Genomic DNA, 15,204 nt, shown 5'->3' with positions numbered 1-15,204 from the left:
AGTTGTTTTCCTTTCTTCTCAAGACTTCATTTTATGATTTTTCTGACTTTATATTTTTATATTTTTATATTTTCTGAATATTTCAGTTATGGACACCTTACACCTCATATTGTGCCTTATCAGTCATAGATGCAGCCATAGCACAATAAAATTTCAAAATTAGGTCAGTGCTAGTAACAGTACATGCTTGGCAGCTGTAAGTGTCTTGCCGAGGAACACTAACACTAAGAGTTCTGTATGACTGTGACAGATGCAGACAACAGCAGTAATCATTTACAATAACTACACCTTTAATTGACTTGGCAAAGAGTTAGGAGTTGGAGGTTGTTGCATGACATTCATTTACATTCTTGCAAATCCAACCAGATGGTGATAGCTACTGACAAGTGACAATAAGTCATTTGAATGCTGTTTTTTTAAAAAAAAAAAACCTTGCTGATATTTGCAGGTGGATAACGTGGAGCTGGAATTAGGCAGCGGTGAACACAAGAAAGAGTAGAATGCAAAAATTTCTACTGAAATTGTAAATCATATTGCAGTTGCAATACATGTAAAATTAATCCCAATTTTTATCAATAATTTTTCAGCCCTAATTACCACCATATGTCAGTGTCTACTTCACTGAGTAGTCAACCATTTGTTCTTACTGTGCAATGTCCAAAATATAAAAAATCCAACTCACCTTTATACTCTGTCCACTCTGAGTGGACAGTGAACTTCATTATTCATTAAATAAAAAAAGACCACAAGTGACTGGATAATATGTGGAACTTATTGTTCAGTAGATGTAATGTCAACCTTTCATCATTTACCTGGAGAAAAAACAGCAACATGTAGATGCTTACCTACAGTGCTGCGAGGGATAATCAGAAAACAAATTTTCTCAATAGGGGATTTAAGATCCATTTGTCTAGAGGACTTAAGGGGTGATTTATGCAAAAAATTGTGACCCACTTTGTTTTTTAAGATCTCTTTTAACCTTTCCATATTTTTTCTGAAATTTGTTTATCCATCTTTCTGTATTATCTGTTTTAATGCGCAGGAACAAGCTGTGGACCGAGAACATGAGCGGGATGTCTTCCAGCAGGAGATCCAGAAGCTGGAGCAGCAGCTGAAGAATCCCCAGAAACCACAGACAGGCTCTGAGCAAAGAAACCAAGAGGTAACAGTAGAGAGCATTGTTCTCTGACAGAGGACAAAGCAGTAATGGATATGCTCAGTTTGTGTAAATAATCTGTTGTGGGTATGTACATCAGGCTCGGTGTCACACAGCAGAACAATAGAGCTGGTAGAATTACTCTTGCTTCCTCAAAAATGATACCAAACTCTGTTACACAGACAAAATCGAAATGGGAGTCATGCTCGTCCTTGTATAAATTTGTAAATTGTGTAATGCTAGCTTTTATCTCTACAATCATGCAGTACCTGATTTGATAAAACTTTGTTTGGTCAGATGGAAGTGAGCAGCAAATTTGATACATACTTACAATATCATGAGCTGTGGAGAGTTTCACTTAAGTCAGTACAAAAACCTGATTTTGTTAGGAGCATGGTCATGTGTTACTATTGTATATGTGACCCGTGACACATATACCGCTGCATCCTCAGCATAGAGGAGAAAAGACATTACTTGTGCATCAGTGGTCACCACTGTCAGTTACATCATGAAACGTTGTGTGTTCATGATGGCAGTATTCACTGTTTGTAGAAGCAAACAGTGTGGGCATTGTTTGAACTATAGGTAACTTTTTCAGGTCCACTCCACTTCAAGTCCAGAGACTGTGTCAACATAATAGCCAATTTTTGCTGGATGTTTTGCTGCCATTAAAACTGATTTTCAGCATGTCCTTTTGGTTTTTGTAGAATTTAGACTCCAGTTCTGTCTGGGCAAGGGACGCATGTTTATGATCATTACTGATTTCACAGTATTGCAGCATGTTTGGGAAGGACTGGTAATCATGTCCTCTAACAAGTGATTGTATTTTTGTACACCTCTATATAGTTTGCATGCAAGGCTTGTTTTATTTGAAGACATTAAACAGACACAAAATGACAAAGTCAGTTGTTTCAGTGGGGGAAGGCCAGTCTGGCTCTGTGGGAACAGGAATGTCTCTGCTTTATTCCGCTTAGTGGCTAACCTGACCTTGGCCTCCCCCTTGGCTCCATCTACTGTGCCGTAGTGTCAGCCTGAGTGATGGCTTTGCTCCCTGTCAAATTCAAACCCCTGCATAATGTATATTTCTAATAGGCACTAGGATTGGTCTATGATAGATTAGGTTACATCTTATGATAAAAAGGTTTTTGATTGTTTTTCACCAGCTAATACGCAAACAATTACCACTTCTATTTCTCTAATTTCCAGAGACAGCTTCCCGTCACAGCTTTCATCATTATGGGTTCTTTCTTCCTCTTTTCTCCCTCTCTCCTCTTTCCCTCCATCTTCTTATCCTCTATGCCTCTGCCTTCTCTCTCCCATGGCTATTGCAGGTGGATGGAGTAAGCTTTAAGGTATTGCTTCTAGCTACATGTAGAACCAACTCTGCCCCAGAGAGCTATAAGTGCATTTTAGTTATCCCGCCTGCCCCTGTAGCAGTTTATATTCTGTCTGTCTCCTTTGTCCCTTTCCTCCTCTCTTTCTCCAGTTCGTTCCCAGTCTTTGTGTCCTCAGTTGAAAGCTGATTGAGGAGCTAACAGCTACTCAACCTCTAACCATCATTCTCTCTCCACTCCCTCCTCTTCCTCTCCCTCCCGTGTCCCTAATATAAAAGTGGACAGTAGGGCAATGAACAACCTTGAGAAGAGGTGAAAAAGTAGTGATTTGTGCTTTTTTTTTTTTTTTTAACAGACTACAATGAATTAGTCTTCTTAACTAAGATTTTTTTTTTTATTATTATTACAGTCAAGTACCCCCACGTTTTGGCACACTTTGAATTCCTAATTCATTTAAGAATTTTTGTCTGCATCTAAGCAATTGCTTTTACATCAATGTGAAATTGAATTTCTGTAACGTAAAAAGTCTAAAGTAGGAGTTTGAGGGGTTAAGGGTTTTTCTTTTTTGCTACAAAAGAAAAAAATTGTTCAAATTTTCTTATCTTTTGTTACTTAGATGTTACTTAGAGTTTGAGAAACATTTTCTTTACTTTTAAACCTGTCAATGCAGGCAAAAAAAAAACAAAAAAAAACAAATTGGATAGAACTATAGCATTTTAAACTTTCACTCTCTAAATTTTCACACTTATATTCATATATTTCCTTTGATTTCTGGGATAGGATTAAAGTGCTCTGCTCAAGTACTCTGATGAAGAGTCCCCCCTCATGTTTTTTTTTTTTTTTTTTTTTTGGCATTTTGCTTTATTATGATAGTGACAGGAGAGAGAGACAGGAAAGACAGGGGGAGAGAGGGAGGATGACAAGCAGCAAAGGCTGCAGGCTGGAACCAAACCCAGGCCACCGAGGTGCCCCACACCCTACACTTGTAATCCCATTAAAATTTTTTCAGGGAATTCCAGGTCAATTCTGGTAGCAATAAATACATAAGTAAATCAATATTATATATATTAGAAATATTACTTATGTTTATTTTCCTACCGCTAAACCTAAATGGAAATTCATTAAAATTGCATTTTGAAACAACATTAAAAGTCGAGACGGGGGTAAATATGAGCGACTGCATCCTCTTTTTCCCTCTTTTCTGTTTTGACCAAGCAGGGAGAACAGTTTGCCATTTACATTTTTTTTTAGCAATGTTAAAAATGCTCTCCCAGGTCCCTAAATTCCCACCTCCCTCCTCAGCCCTTCTTTCTTCCCTTCATTCATCTGCTCATGCTTTCTCCATCTCACAGGTGGATCAATTTACCTGCCAGCAGCCCTCCTGATTATTTTACTGCACTGTGGCATTTGTCACCCTGAATGAAATCTCTCTCACCCTTTTGTCTCTGCACCTTATTTCATCCCCCCGTCTCCCTCCTTTCTCAGGTGGATCAGCTGACCCTCCAGCTAGCTGTACATCTATCGGCTACGCTGTAGCGAGTGGTGTCTGAGAGCGAATCTCATTAAATTTCCCCCTCCTTTTCCTGCTCTCCTCCTGTTTCTCTCTCACTACCAGGTGGACCAGCTGACCTCCCAACTAAAGGAGAAGGCGGATTGGTGCAGTGAGCTGCTGCTCGGCTCAGAGCAGCTGCGTCGTGAGTTGGGTGAGCGTGACGAGGAGATTGACAAGCTGGAGAGCCGCGTCCGCGAGCTGGAGCAGGCCCTTTTGGCCAGCGCTGAGTCTCTGGAAAAGGTTAGGAAGGGGAGGGGGAGAGGGGAAAGAGGGAGACGAAGAATGAGCAGGAGAGGGAAGCGGAGACGGCAAGAGAGAAAAAGGAGCCTGGGAACAATAGCTGCGGAGCATGGCAGAGTGTGTGTGAAGGAATGAAGAAGAGATGACAGATAGAGGGAGAATGGGAGGGGGTTACGATGCAGGGGGAGAGGGAGAACAATGTGTGGGTGGGTCTACTCTAGCCGCCCCAGCCGTTTGCTGTTGGTGATGACGCTGTGCTATGGTTAGCAACTGTCAAGATTGCCCCCCAGTGTTGGTGGAGGGCTGTGGGTGAGTGAACAAAAAAAGCAGTGAAAGAAATCCTCCTATTTGCCATGCTGCTGCTCAGTAGATGAATTACAAGGAGTCTCAGTTTTATGATGCATGATACAACACTAGTGAAAGTATTAGTGTGCATGTGTTAATTTAAGCGTGCATTTCCTCCATGCATTACTGACAATGTAGATCTTTTCATGTTTGCTGTGTATAATTGCTGAATTAGAAGTAGTAGTATCTTACAGCCGTGCATTGTTGTATATTTTTCAGGTTGAACAAAAGAAGCAGCATGCATCCATCACCGAGACTAAACACTCCACACTGGAAGCTCAGTTGCAGACGGAGAGAGAAGCTTTGGACAGGAAGGAAAAAGAGGTAGCTTGCTGTTCAATTTGCGCTTTGAGGATTAGGGGGATTTTTGAGCAGCCACCCCCTGCTATTTTAGTTGTAGTTATTTTATCAGTACGCTACAGGCGAACAATTTATTTTAAGTGGACAAATATAACATATTCCTTATACATTTATTTTTTCCATGCCATGGTGCTTGTGATATGGTAATGCATTCATTATACTTCCATAAATATGTCCTGACCACAGTAGTTTGAGTCACATCAGGAAAGTAGCACTACCTGTCAAACAGACCTGTTCAGTGTGACTCCCTTGGCTGGGAACAGGGTGACAGTTACATTTATCGTGGCTAACGGTTTGAAAAAACTGTAGGCCAAAAGTTAAACTACTGTACTTGTTTGTCTGTGTCTGCTGGTGAATTGTCACGATCTCCTTGCAGAATGAGTTAAGGTGCTGTTTACTTATTATTATTGATCATTGCAAGCTCACTGCTGAGAAGTCACAACCAGAAAGTGTAGTTCTACTAATTTGGGTGCATTTCCATAACCTTGGGTGGCAGAAAACTGTCCCTAAAACAGAAAATGTACCATAGTCAAAAGTGTGTGCCTTTATGCTCTCAAATTCAAATGAAAACATTATCTAAACATTTGACTAACTTCTCTTGTCTGGGGACTGTTACAAAAACTGATAACAGAGTTGAGGACAGTTGGACTGCCAATTGTCTTTTAGGGTAGAAAAAACTTCTTTGCTCTACTTAAACGTAAAGCTTGCCTTAACATTTCTAGGTTTGATGGGTAACCAAAGAAAAACTATGATGTCATCGCTGTGTGAAGTTAAATGCTGGTCTGAATGTTGTGGTATGGGATATAGAGAGTGTCCGTTATCCGTTATCAGATCAGTAACTTGGAGGAGCAGCTGGAGCAGTTCAGAGAGGAGCTGGAGAACAAGAGTGAGGAGGTGCAGCAGCTTCACATGCAGCTGGAGATCCAGAGGAAGGAGCTCAGCAGCCAGCAGCAGTACCTGGAAACAAGGGATAGCATGCTCCAGGTAAACAGACATCCTGTCGCAGGGCCATATTGTCTTCTTTACAATGACTTCTTAAGCTACAGAAGTGGTCAAGTCTGACAATGTTGTGAAATGCAGTCACTCCAGCTTTAGTTGATTTAAAAAAAAAAAAAAAAACACTGGAAACCATTGCTATGAAACAGATGCACACTTGCCTCATAATAAAGCAAAAAATATTTTTTACTGTTTAACATTTTCAGCCTCCTTTCTAACATTTAATCTAACATGTATATCACTTTCCTACTTAAAAGTGTTCCCTCAAAGAGCAAGAAATAAGCTACTGGTGACTGGTGACTTATAAACACTACCCACATAGAAAATGTGACACACTGTAGCCGGATTAGTCTGTACTGTACAGCCGCAACAGAAGGTCTGGCTTGTTCACACAGCCTGAAAAAACAAAAACTGCTCCTCTAGAAAAACTGTAAAAGTTGAAAATTGGACCAATTAAACTATCATAATACTGCTAGTCCATATCATGTCCATAATATGTTAATATCTATATGCTATAATTAAATAGTAAACATGTTTGTATTTCCAAATATACACAACTAGTCATTTAATGTCATTTGCACTTTTGTTTTAGTGCTGAAATATTTTTAAACATTTTGCTCTGTGATAAGGCATTTCAGTTTACATCTTATCAGTAATTTTGCTCATTAATCTGCATGAGGGTTGTAGTAAGGGAGTGGTTTGCCATGACAACATTCTCAACAGTGCTTACCGATGCTGACACATTTCTTCTTCAGCCCGACTAATGACCTCTGAGAAACGTGGCAGAAAGCTGAGTCTGAGTGAACCTTCGCGTGAACTGTTTGTTAATAGCCCTCGCATTATAATCTCTGACTTTTGAAGGTGATGGAGCAGAAGGACAGGGAAATAGCACTTCTTAATGAACAGATCACTAAACTCCAACACATGGAAACAGCCTCTGATAACAAGGTAATGCGGTATGTGTATACGAAACAGTGAGTCTGTTTTCGAATATACATAGCTCCATGGTAGTGGATCATTATGTGTCTTCTATGGTTTCCTGTCCATTTTTTATTTCTGTGCGGCCCATTTGTTTTTTTGGTTTTTTATTTTGGGTTGTTTTTTGCTTGTTCTGTCTTGATAAGAAGCAGTACCATCGTCTGTTGTGTGGTGATCATTTGCTCATCTGAGGTGGCTTGTTAAACCTCTGAGACTCTTCTGAGTTCGTGCATATGGACAAATTTGGGTATGGTATTAAATGAATCGTAAATAAATAAATCGGTTGCCCTCAAAAAGAGTACATACACATCCAAATTAACTTTGGCTCCAATTATGCCGCTAAAACAGCAGGGACTCAGAGGTTTGTCTGAAAATATGGTATGGCCATGGACGAGTCAAATCGACCGGTGCGTGTGTGTCATGATTATGTTTTGTCCCACACTTTAGGAAATGGATGAACGGGATGAACTGATTAAAGAGTTGGAGTCCCGGGTGGAGTACATGAGGAGTGAACAAGATCGTTTGAAGAGGAATAGTGAGGAGGAGCTGGACCAGTTGAATGCAGTCATAGACAGATTGCAGCAGGAGCTGGCTAACATCGAGCAGAAACAGACCACAGAGGAGGATGAGGACATCAAGGGTGAGAGCGGGCCAAGCAAAGAGGAATATGACGAAATGAAGCAGAAAATGGACCTGGCCACCAAAGAGCTTGATACACTCAAAACAGAGCACAGTAAGCTGTTGGAGACGTATCGGCGCTTGAAGGAGAGTGCTATAGCCTTAGCTGAGACAGAAAAACTGGAAAGTCCAGAGGGGGAACTTGAAGAAGCTCTCAGGGAGAAAACTGCTGGCCTTGTGGTCATGCAGGCCCAAGTGCACGCACTCGAACAGAGTGCAACTTCCAGAGTGGAAGAGTTAGGTCACCACATCCAGGAGCTTGAGGACTCCATTAATGAAAAGGACTCTGAGCTATGCCGCTGTCGTCTCCTTCTTGAACAAACCCAAAACTCTGCAGACGTCCTCCAACAGAAAGTCTCCAGCCTCGAGCAGCAGCTGAGGGAAAAGATGGCTGCAGCACTTGTCAGCCAAGCCACCTTGGAGGCCCTGCAGCAACAGTCACAGGGGGCCAAGGAGGACCAGGAGCCTCGGAGACAGGTGGAGCCACAGGCCTATGAATTTGGTGACTTTGGCATTCCCCAGATGGACTTTAGCGGACTGAGTCAAGCCAGGCAAGTTCCTACAACAAAGGTGGTCCATTTGACCGAGAAGCTTCGAGAGCTGGAGGTCGGTCTTAGTGGAATGCAGAAAGATCAGGAGCTCCAGAAGCAGCTGCTGTCCAGCTCGGAGGAGGAGGTGCTGGAGTACGAGAGGAGGCTCGCTGTGCTAATGGACTTACTCAGTCAGATGAAGACCAAGGCCGGTGTGCACCAGAGAGCACCGCTGTCTGTAGAGGTAAGAGTTAGACCTGTATCCTAAGGAGCAATACTTAGTGGCCTGATAACTCAGTCAGTAGTGATGTTATTAGGACTACAGAAGAAATTAGAAGTGTTTGCCTATTGAGCAATAACAAGTTCAAGCAAGTTCAAGTTTCAGTTTACATCTTATCAGGAATTTTGCTCATTAATCTGCATGAGGGTTGTAGTAAGGGAGTGGAAAGTATATAATGACTCTGAAGTTTTTTAAAAGATTTCCGTGATTGGAAGATGTGCACATATGACACATTCACATACTGAAGATAGTTTGCTTAATAGCTGCAAACAAAGCACTGATCTACTTAAAACAAACTGTTTACATTAAATTAGTTTTAAAGCATACATTCATGCACTGACTTCACTCAGAATAAAGTGTTTTTTTTTGTTTTTTTTTTGTTTTTTAAAGTGTGGTCTATATCACATTATTCTTAAATTTTCTTGATTTTTTTCTACTGCTGACACTTTATTTATGGAAATGAGAGACAGAAGAGACAGTTAATACCAATAAGATTTTTTGTAAAATCCCCCATTGACCCTGTCTCATTAACTGTGTTTCTCTGGCTTTCTGAGATTGGCTAGTCTTCTTTTCAGGGAAACGACACTTGGGTGTGACTGTGGTGCTTCTAGCCTCTTCGGGAAGTTGATGAATTGTGTACTCAACCAAAGTTATGTAGTGCATAGATTCAGAAAAGTACTAACAGCAGTATTTACTTCAGTCACTATGATGGGGCCCATTTATCAGGAGATTGGAGCAGAGTACCATGTACCCTGATCGATGTTTACCCAGGAAGACGCTTTGAAGTTATTGTGACTCTGTGTCTCACTGTGAATTGTTGACCCTTGTTGGATTGCTCTGATAAGTTTGAATCTTTGTGACTCTTTAATCAGCCTTCCTCTGCTGGTGACCAGACGGCTATGTTGGAGCTTCAACAAGAGTTACAGGAGGTCAAAGATGAAGCCTCAGCCACCAAAGAGCAGCTCAGCAACTACAAGGAGAGCTGCAGTAGACTCCAGGAGCAACTAAAAGTAAGTGATGTTTCACAGCTTTTCAGTGTGTATACCACAACACTAGTGCTGTGAGAATATTTGTTATGCTTTTTTAAATTGATGAGTCTTTGCTTTTCATCCTAGGAAAACGGTGTTACAATAGACAAACTCCAGGAGCAGCTTCAAAGGGTAAGAACTAAAACCAAGAGCATTTCCCTCCATAGTTAGTTTACTGTACATGTTCCATAAATAGGTTTGTCCTCAGGCTTGCAGAAGGCATATGGGCTGGCAAGGTCTAATCTAAAAATTCACCCTCTTCACTTCAGTTATCATCAAGAGGCAGCGAGGAGGCCACGGTGACCGGGCTTCAGCAGGAACTCATGGAGGTCCAAAATGAGGCTGCTGCCACCAAAGAGGAGCTGAGCACCTGCAGGGAAAGCTTGGAGAAGTTGCAGGAGTTACTCCAGGTACGGAAGCCGCTAGACGTTAAAAGTAGTTAAACTTATCTATTCATATCATGTACAGAGCCACCCCGATAATGTGTTCAAAAAATCATTTACTTTGCTTTTTGTCATTTTATAAAAGCTGCCATGGTGCATAATGTTGTGACTTTTGACTCTGAAATGGACAGTATTGTGAGCTTTGAACTCATGAAACTAACACTTAAGTGTGTCTACCCTCTTCTTTTGTCTGAGCTGAAGTGACCTGTATACTTTGCTTTTTAAAGGAGAGGGAAATGACCATTGCCCATCTTAAAGGAGAACTTTTCCGAGTAAGTATGAGATGTTTACATCAGCACTGAGTGAATTGACAATATAATTCAATCAAATTAAGATTGCCAGTCTTATGAAACTGTGATAATCTTTTATGATTATGGTAAATACATTGTTGACCCTCTGCCCCACCATCTACCAGGTAACATCAGAAGAGGAAGGGCCCAATGTGACAGAGCTTCTCCAAGAGCTACAGGAGGTCCGAAAAGATGCAGCCGCCGCCAAAGAAGAGCTCAAGGTCTACAGACAGCGCACTGAGAAACTCCAGGATGACCTCCAAGCCCGTGACCTCTCCATCAGCAAGCTGAAAGAGGAGCTGCAGGAAGTCAGAAAAGCCTTGGTCAAAGCAACAGACTCACCTTCCCCATCACCCTCTCCATCTCCTCAGCCTCAGTCCTCAAGTTCCTCTTCGTCCACCAGCCAGCCCAAAAGGAAAGGAGGAAAACAACTCGCTGGTAAGGGAGGCAGCACCAAAGACAAACCGTCTCTCTCCAGGAAAAACTCGGCTGCTGCCAGTCTGTCCTCTGACAAACCTCGGAGCTCCTCACTAAACAGCGACTCTGAGCAGCAGCACGTGGCTCTAATACACTCGTGCACCCAGACTGAAGCTCTGCAGATGCCTGGTCTGGACGGAAAGTCTTCATCAGCTGCCACCAAAGAGGAGATGGAGGAGGTGATTGGAGACTTCGAAGAGAAGATTGTACAGATGCAGGAGCTCCATGCAGCAGAAATCCTCGACATGGAGGCTCGGCACATTTCAGAAAGCGAGACTCTGCGCCGGGACACACAGGTGCTGGAGAATGAGTGCAAGGCTCTCAAGGCCATCATCGACAAACTGCGTTCCACTGAGGTGAGACTAGCAACCAGTTAAAAGACTACTATCTACAAAATATGTATGCTTCACATTTCAGCTGCTGTATTAGTCATATTTTGGAACTCCAGTGGGAAAATTGTAGTATATGGGCAAAACATTCAAAATTACTGGTATGGCCCTTAAGCAATAACAGCATTTCTGATGAGTATGAGTTTTGCTTTCAGAAAAGTTGCAGAGCGTTGTGTCTTATTAATATTATTTAGTCGCCATTTTGATTCATTACTGCTGGAGTCCAGTGTGCCTCAAAATGTACCACTGACACCTTGTTAGTGCACAAAAATACTCACAATTGTAGAAATATGCTGTATTATGTAATATTACATAGCTACAGAGTCTCCTTCCTCCTACACACACACTGGATTACAGAACAATTGAGTAAGACATTGGCTGCAATGCGTTCCAACAAATGACTTGCAAACAGCTTATTGAGAAAGTACACCAAATGCCAAAATAGCATGTCAGAAATGCTGATATTATACTTCAGTTGTGACTTTTTGCAACATATTTTTGAGCTCGCTAAATCATTTTGAATATTCACTCATGTCACCAAGTGTGGCTTTGGACCCATATGCAAAAATTACTAATATTGTCTTTCTGCTTGGTCATCAATTATATGGATAATTTCCCTACAGCAAAGGGTTAAATGAAATTATGATACTAGTTGAGTTTCATTTGTTCCAGGCCCCCTCATCAAGACTAGACCGTCCAACATCATCGCAGTTCAAAGATGGCTACACCAGTGGTAAGATCAACACAGTCGCATACAATCTCTGCCCAGGGCCAGATCCTCTGTTTGAGTCAGTGCCTCAAATGCTCAAACTAAATCTCAATTTTTCCAGGGTTTCATGTGGGTTTTTGTTTAAATAAACTATTTGCAAACATGCCCCGAAGCATTATAAATAACATAGTGTGTTTACTGTGAAATGGTATTCAGCATGCGGTATGCGATTCCTCTCATCTCAGTGTTTTTTTTTTTTTTTTTTATGCGACAGTGGAGCTCGGGGGGGATTCGGGTTCTTAGCTCTACATTTGTTCCTGTCTCAGTTCTAGAGCAGATTCCCATGCTAAAAATGACTTGGTATATACATTTATTATTTTAATTATATACTTTGTATATGATAAAGCATTCATTTTAAACATTAGGTACTGACTTATAATGTGAGTGTAATGTAAGTATTATTTTAATGTCACATTTCCTTTAGCAGCAGGGGTAATTTTCATGCTGAATCAGCACGGGAAAGTCTGAGCCTCCAGTTCACCTTGTTCACCTTGGCCAGACTATAAACTGACCTTTTAATACTTATTTGAGTGCGCTCTCATTTCTGTGGTGGTCTGCCTTTCTTAGTGTTCCCATTTCAAGAGAGTTTGTATCCCCATGTAGACAGCAGTTCGGACTACAGCCAGCGGACCGGCTATGATCTCCCCAACCTGCAGCAGGAGTACAGGACCACCCCCGAGGGTGCCAGGAGAGAGACTGACGATACACTGCCGGACAGAATCAAGGTACAGCTTCAGCGTGCTAATAAAGGATGGCCCAGTAGTGAAAGAGACCGTCCTTCAGCCAGAGGACCCAGGCTTAAAGGGATAGGTTGAAAATTTTGACATAAGGCTGCACAGACTAATAGCATTATCATTACATGGACATAACCTCAGGCAGAGCAGAGTAGCAGCAGCAGCAAACAAACAGGGTGAACTGGCAAAAAGCTTTTTATACCACAACAAACATGGAAAAATGAAATAAAATAAATTATTTCCAGTATCCACAACAAAATACGCCATGTTTAGAACTAAAGGCAGTTGCATTTCCTCTGTTCACCAAAAACTGGTTGGATGCTCTGGTAAAAAACAGGCAACTCAAAGTAGAGGCACAACATATATTAAAATAAAAAAGGTTAATCAAGGCCTGGCATATGTTTACTTTTTTGTTGTGTAGTAGGCTTACCACATTTTGGCACAGGTTCTCTTCACCAGATGAAGGCTAGTTGTGTGGAAACAGGTTAGCGTGGGGTACATTGTCTCAAGATTCAACTTAAAAATGCCATATTGGCCCAATAAAATGAAGTGGCCGGTGAATTTTGCAATCCAGAAATCAGAGTTTTCTCAAGTGTTTTTATTCTGAAATCCTGAAATCGGAGAGAATGAATCTAAATCAACAACTTTTCTGTGTGGTATGTCTCTTCCTACCCAGACACTGCTGCGTGAGGTGCACCAGGAGGGCATGCAGGTGCTCTCTCTGTCTGAGCTTCCTGTGGCTGAAGGCGAGCCTGGAAGCCAGTTCCATGCTCCAGGCTGGGCCAAGGAACGAGAGGCCCTGCTGGCCACCGTGGAGTCCCTCAAAGGCCTCATCACCCAGATGCAGACACACAGGGAAACACAGGTAAACGACATCCACCAAGAGTCTTCTCAAAAACATTACAGGCTGTTTGTGTGACAGCTCAACCAGTCAAAAACTTTAGAGCTCCAAGTTGAAAGTGTGGTTTAAATGTTGTGTTGATGTTGCCTTGGGCTAAGATGATGTTCTTTTTATTCATTAAAAGTGGATCTACACCCTCCTCTGCGGCATCCTGTCTGTGTGTTTATCTGTGTGCCTGTTTGTTTTGCTTCAGACCTCAGGCGGTGTGGACTGGCGCGGTGAGCTTCTGGGTGCGGTGCAGCAGGTGTTTGTGAGGGAGCGGAGCCTGCTGAAGAGCGCCCTCTACAGCCAGCTGGATCTGCTGGACACCAACGATGCCATCATCCACCTGAATCAGCTGGAGCGCAGGCTGACTGAGCAGGTGACCAAAACCCTGAATATACAGAGGGGGCAAAAGTATGCACATTCTTTACACAAGCAGAAGTTCACCTGTGTAAAAAGACTCTGGTAAAAGTAGAAGTGCTACTTCAACGTCTTTACCCAAGGAAGAGTAAAAAGTGCAGACTTTGACATTTCTCCAGCCATTTTTTCTTTTTTCAACAGCTGGCTATTGCTGTTAATTGCTTCTTGGAATTTGCTTTGTCAGCAAACTAATCGATAATTCCCTTCAAATGCGTTAAAACTAAAGTAACAAGCCTATTTTGAAAACGCAAGGAGTAGAAAGTACAGATATTTGTGCTAAAATATAGGGAGCAAAAGAAAAATGTTGTTCAATTCAATTCAATTTTATTTATTTATATAGCCCAGAATCACAAATTACAAATTTGTCTCAAAGGGCTTTACAGGAAAATACAAATACTCAAGTACAGATACCTGAAAAATCTACTTAAGTGACAGTAACAAAGAATTTGTGCTTCATTACTTCCCACCTCTGTCAATATGTAATCTGGCACTAACTGTGTACACCAAAGAGGATTACATAATGTTGTCCGTTGTTGTACACATCAGTTGACAGGAATTTGTAAAATACACACCTCATTTAGCAGTTATTCTTAAAATTGATCACTACAAGAAAACTGTGGCATTTAAAAATATCTGATTGATTGTATATATGCTGCCCTCTGCAACTCCTCTGAAAATTGTTTTCAGATGATATTTAGCCACACTAGGCACAAAAGAGAATTTGACAGGCCTTTTAAGTGATTTCAGTGTCTTTCAACCCTAACCCTACTGGATGGTTATTAAGAAGGAAGGACGTTAATGAGTTAATACTTAATAAACAATCACTTTATGAGAAAGGACTTAAGCTTTTGTCTCAGATCAAAGAGATGATAAACATCTATAAACTACTTGAGAAGCGAAGTGGACAGTTTTCCTGGCACACGTCTCCTCTCCTGCTATCATCTGAACCATTAGTAATCAGTGTGTGTGTGTAATCTTTATCCAGGACACCCAGCACAGAGAGGCCATGGGGTCGCTCTACACTACCGACAGGTCCAGTCTCGTCTCTGAGATTCATCAGCTCCGCGGCCAACTAGAGCAGCTCCAACAAGGTCTGCATTTCAGAAATTCATTCTGATCCTGCTCTCTCTGTAAATGGGTCATCTGCACTCCAATAAACTGTATCATCTGTTCATAATTACTTATTTTGCTGCAATTGTCATATCAGAAAACAATCACAAACATAAAATTGCTATTTGGGAATTAGAAACACAGAATTTCATTTGTGGTTTTAGTCTTATGTTTTTATTATTATCACATTATAATATTATAAACAAGATGAT

General features: G+C 41.4%; 1 protein-coding gene across 4 annotated transcripts in view; it reads left to right on the top strand.

The window, feature by feature from the left end:
* The window catches only part of akap9 (A kinase (PRKA) anchor protein 9), a 75,771-nt gene that overhangs the window by 53,158 nt on the left and 7,409 nt on the right, over positions 1-15,204 (top strand). For 3 of the 4 annotated variants that reach the window (XM_030063613.1, XM_030063611.1, XM_030063610.1), the window contains 16 exons: positions 1,043-1,162; positions 4,106-4,282; positions 4,847-4,951; positions 5,819-5,971; positions 6,845-6,931; positions 7,409-8,413; positions 9,322-9,459; positions 9,565-9,609; positions 9,747-9,887; positions 10,148-10,192; positions 10,336-11,043; positions 11,749-11,809; positions 12,449-12,570; positions 13,256-13,444; positions 13,674-13,841; positions 14,868-14,973. In XM_030063613.1, coding sequence (XP_029919473.1) covers positions 1,043-1,162; positions 4,106-4,282; positions 4,847-4,951; positions 5,819-5,971; positions 6,845-6,931; positions 7,409-8,413; positions 9,322-9,459; positions 9,565-9,609; positions 9,747-9,887; positions 10,148-10,192; positions 10,336-11,043; positions 11,749-11,809; positions 12,449-12,570; positions 13,256-13,444; positions 13,674-13,841; positions 14,868-14,973 — 3,370 coding nt within the window. The remainder of the gene's footprint in view (positions 1-1,042; positions 1,163-4,105; positions 4,283-4,846; positions 4,952-5,818; positions 5,972-6,844; positions 6,932-7,408; positions 8,414-9,321; positions 9,460-9,564; positions 9,610-9,746; positions 9,888-10,147; positions 10,193-10,335; positions 11,044-11,748; positions 11,810-12,448; positions 12,571-13,255; positions 13,445-13,673; positions 13,842-14,867; positions 14,974-15,204) is intronic. The other variant, XM_030063614.1, reaches the window with a different exon arrangement.

This window comes from Myripristis murdjan, chromosome 11, assembly GCF_902150065.1.
Source record: "Myripristis murdjan chromosome 11, fMyrMur1.1, whole genome shotgun sequence".
Taxonomy (NCBI): domain Eukaryota; kingdom Metazoa; phylum Chordata; class Actinopteri; order Holocentriformes; family Holocentridae; genus Myripristis; species Myripristis murdjan.
Note: the sequence above shows the minus strand (reverse complement) of the source record. Positions and strands in the feature narration are given on the sequence as shown.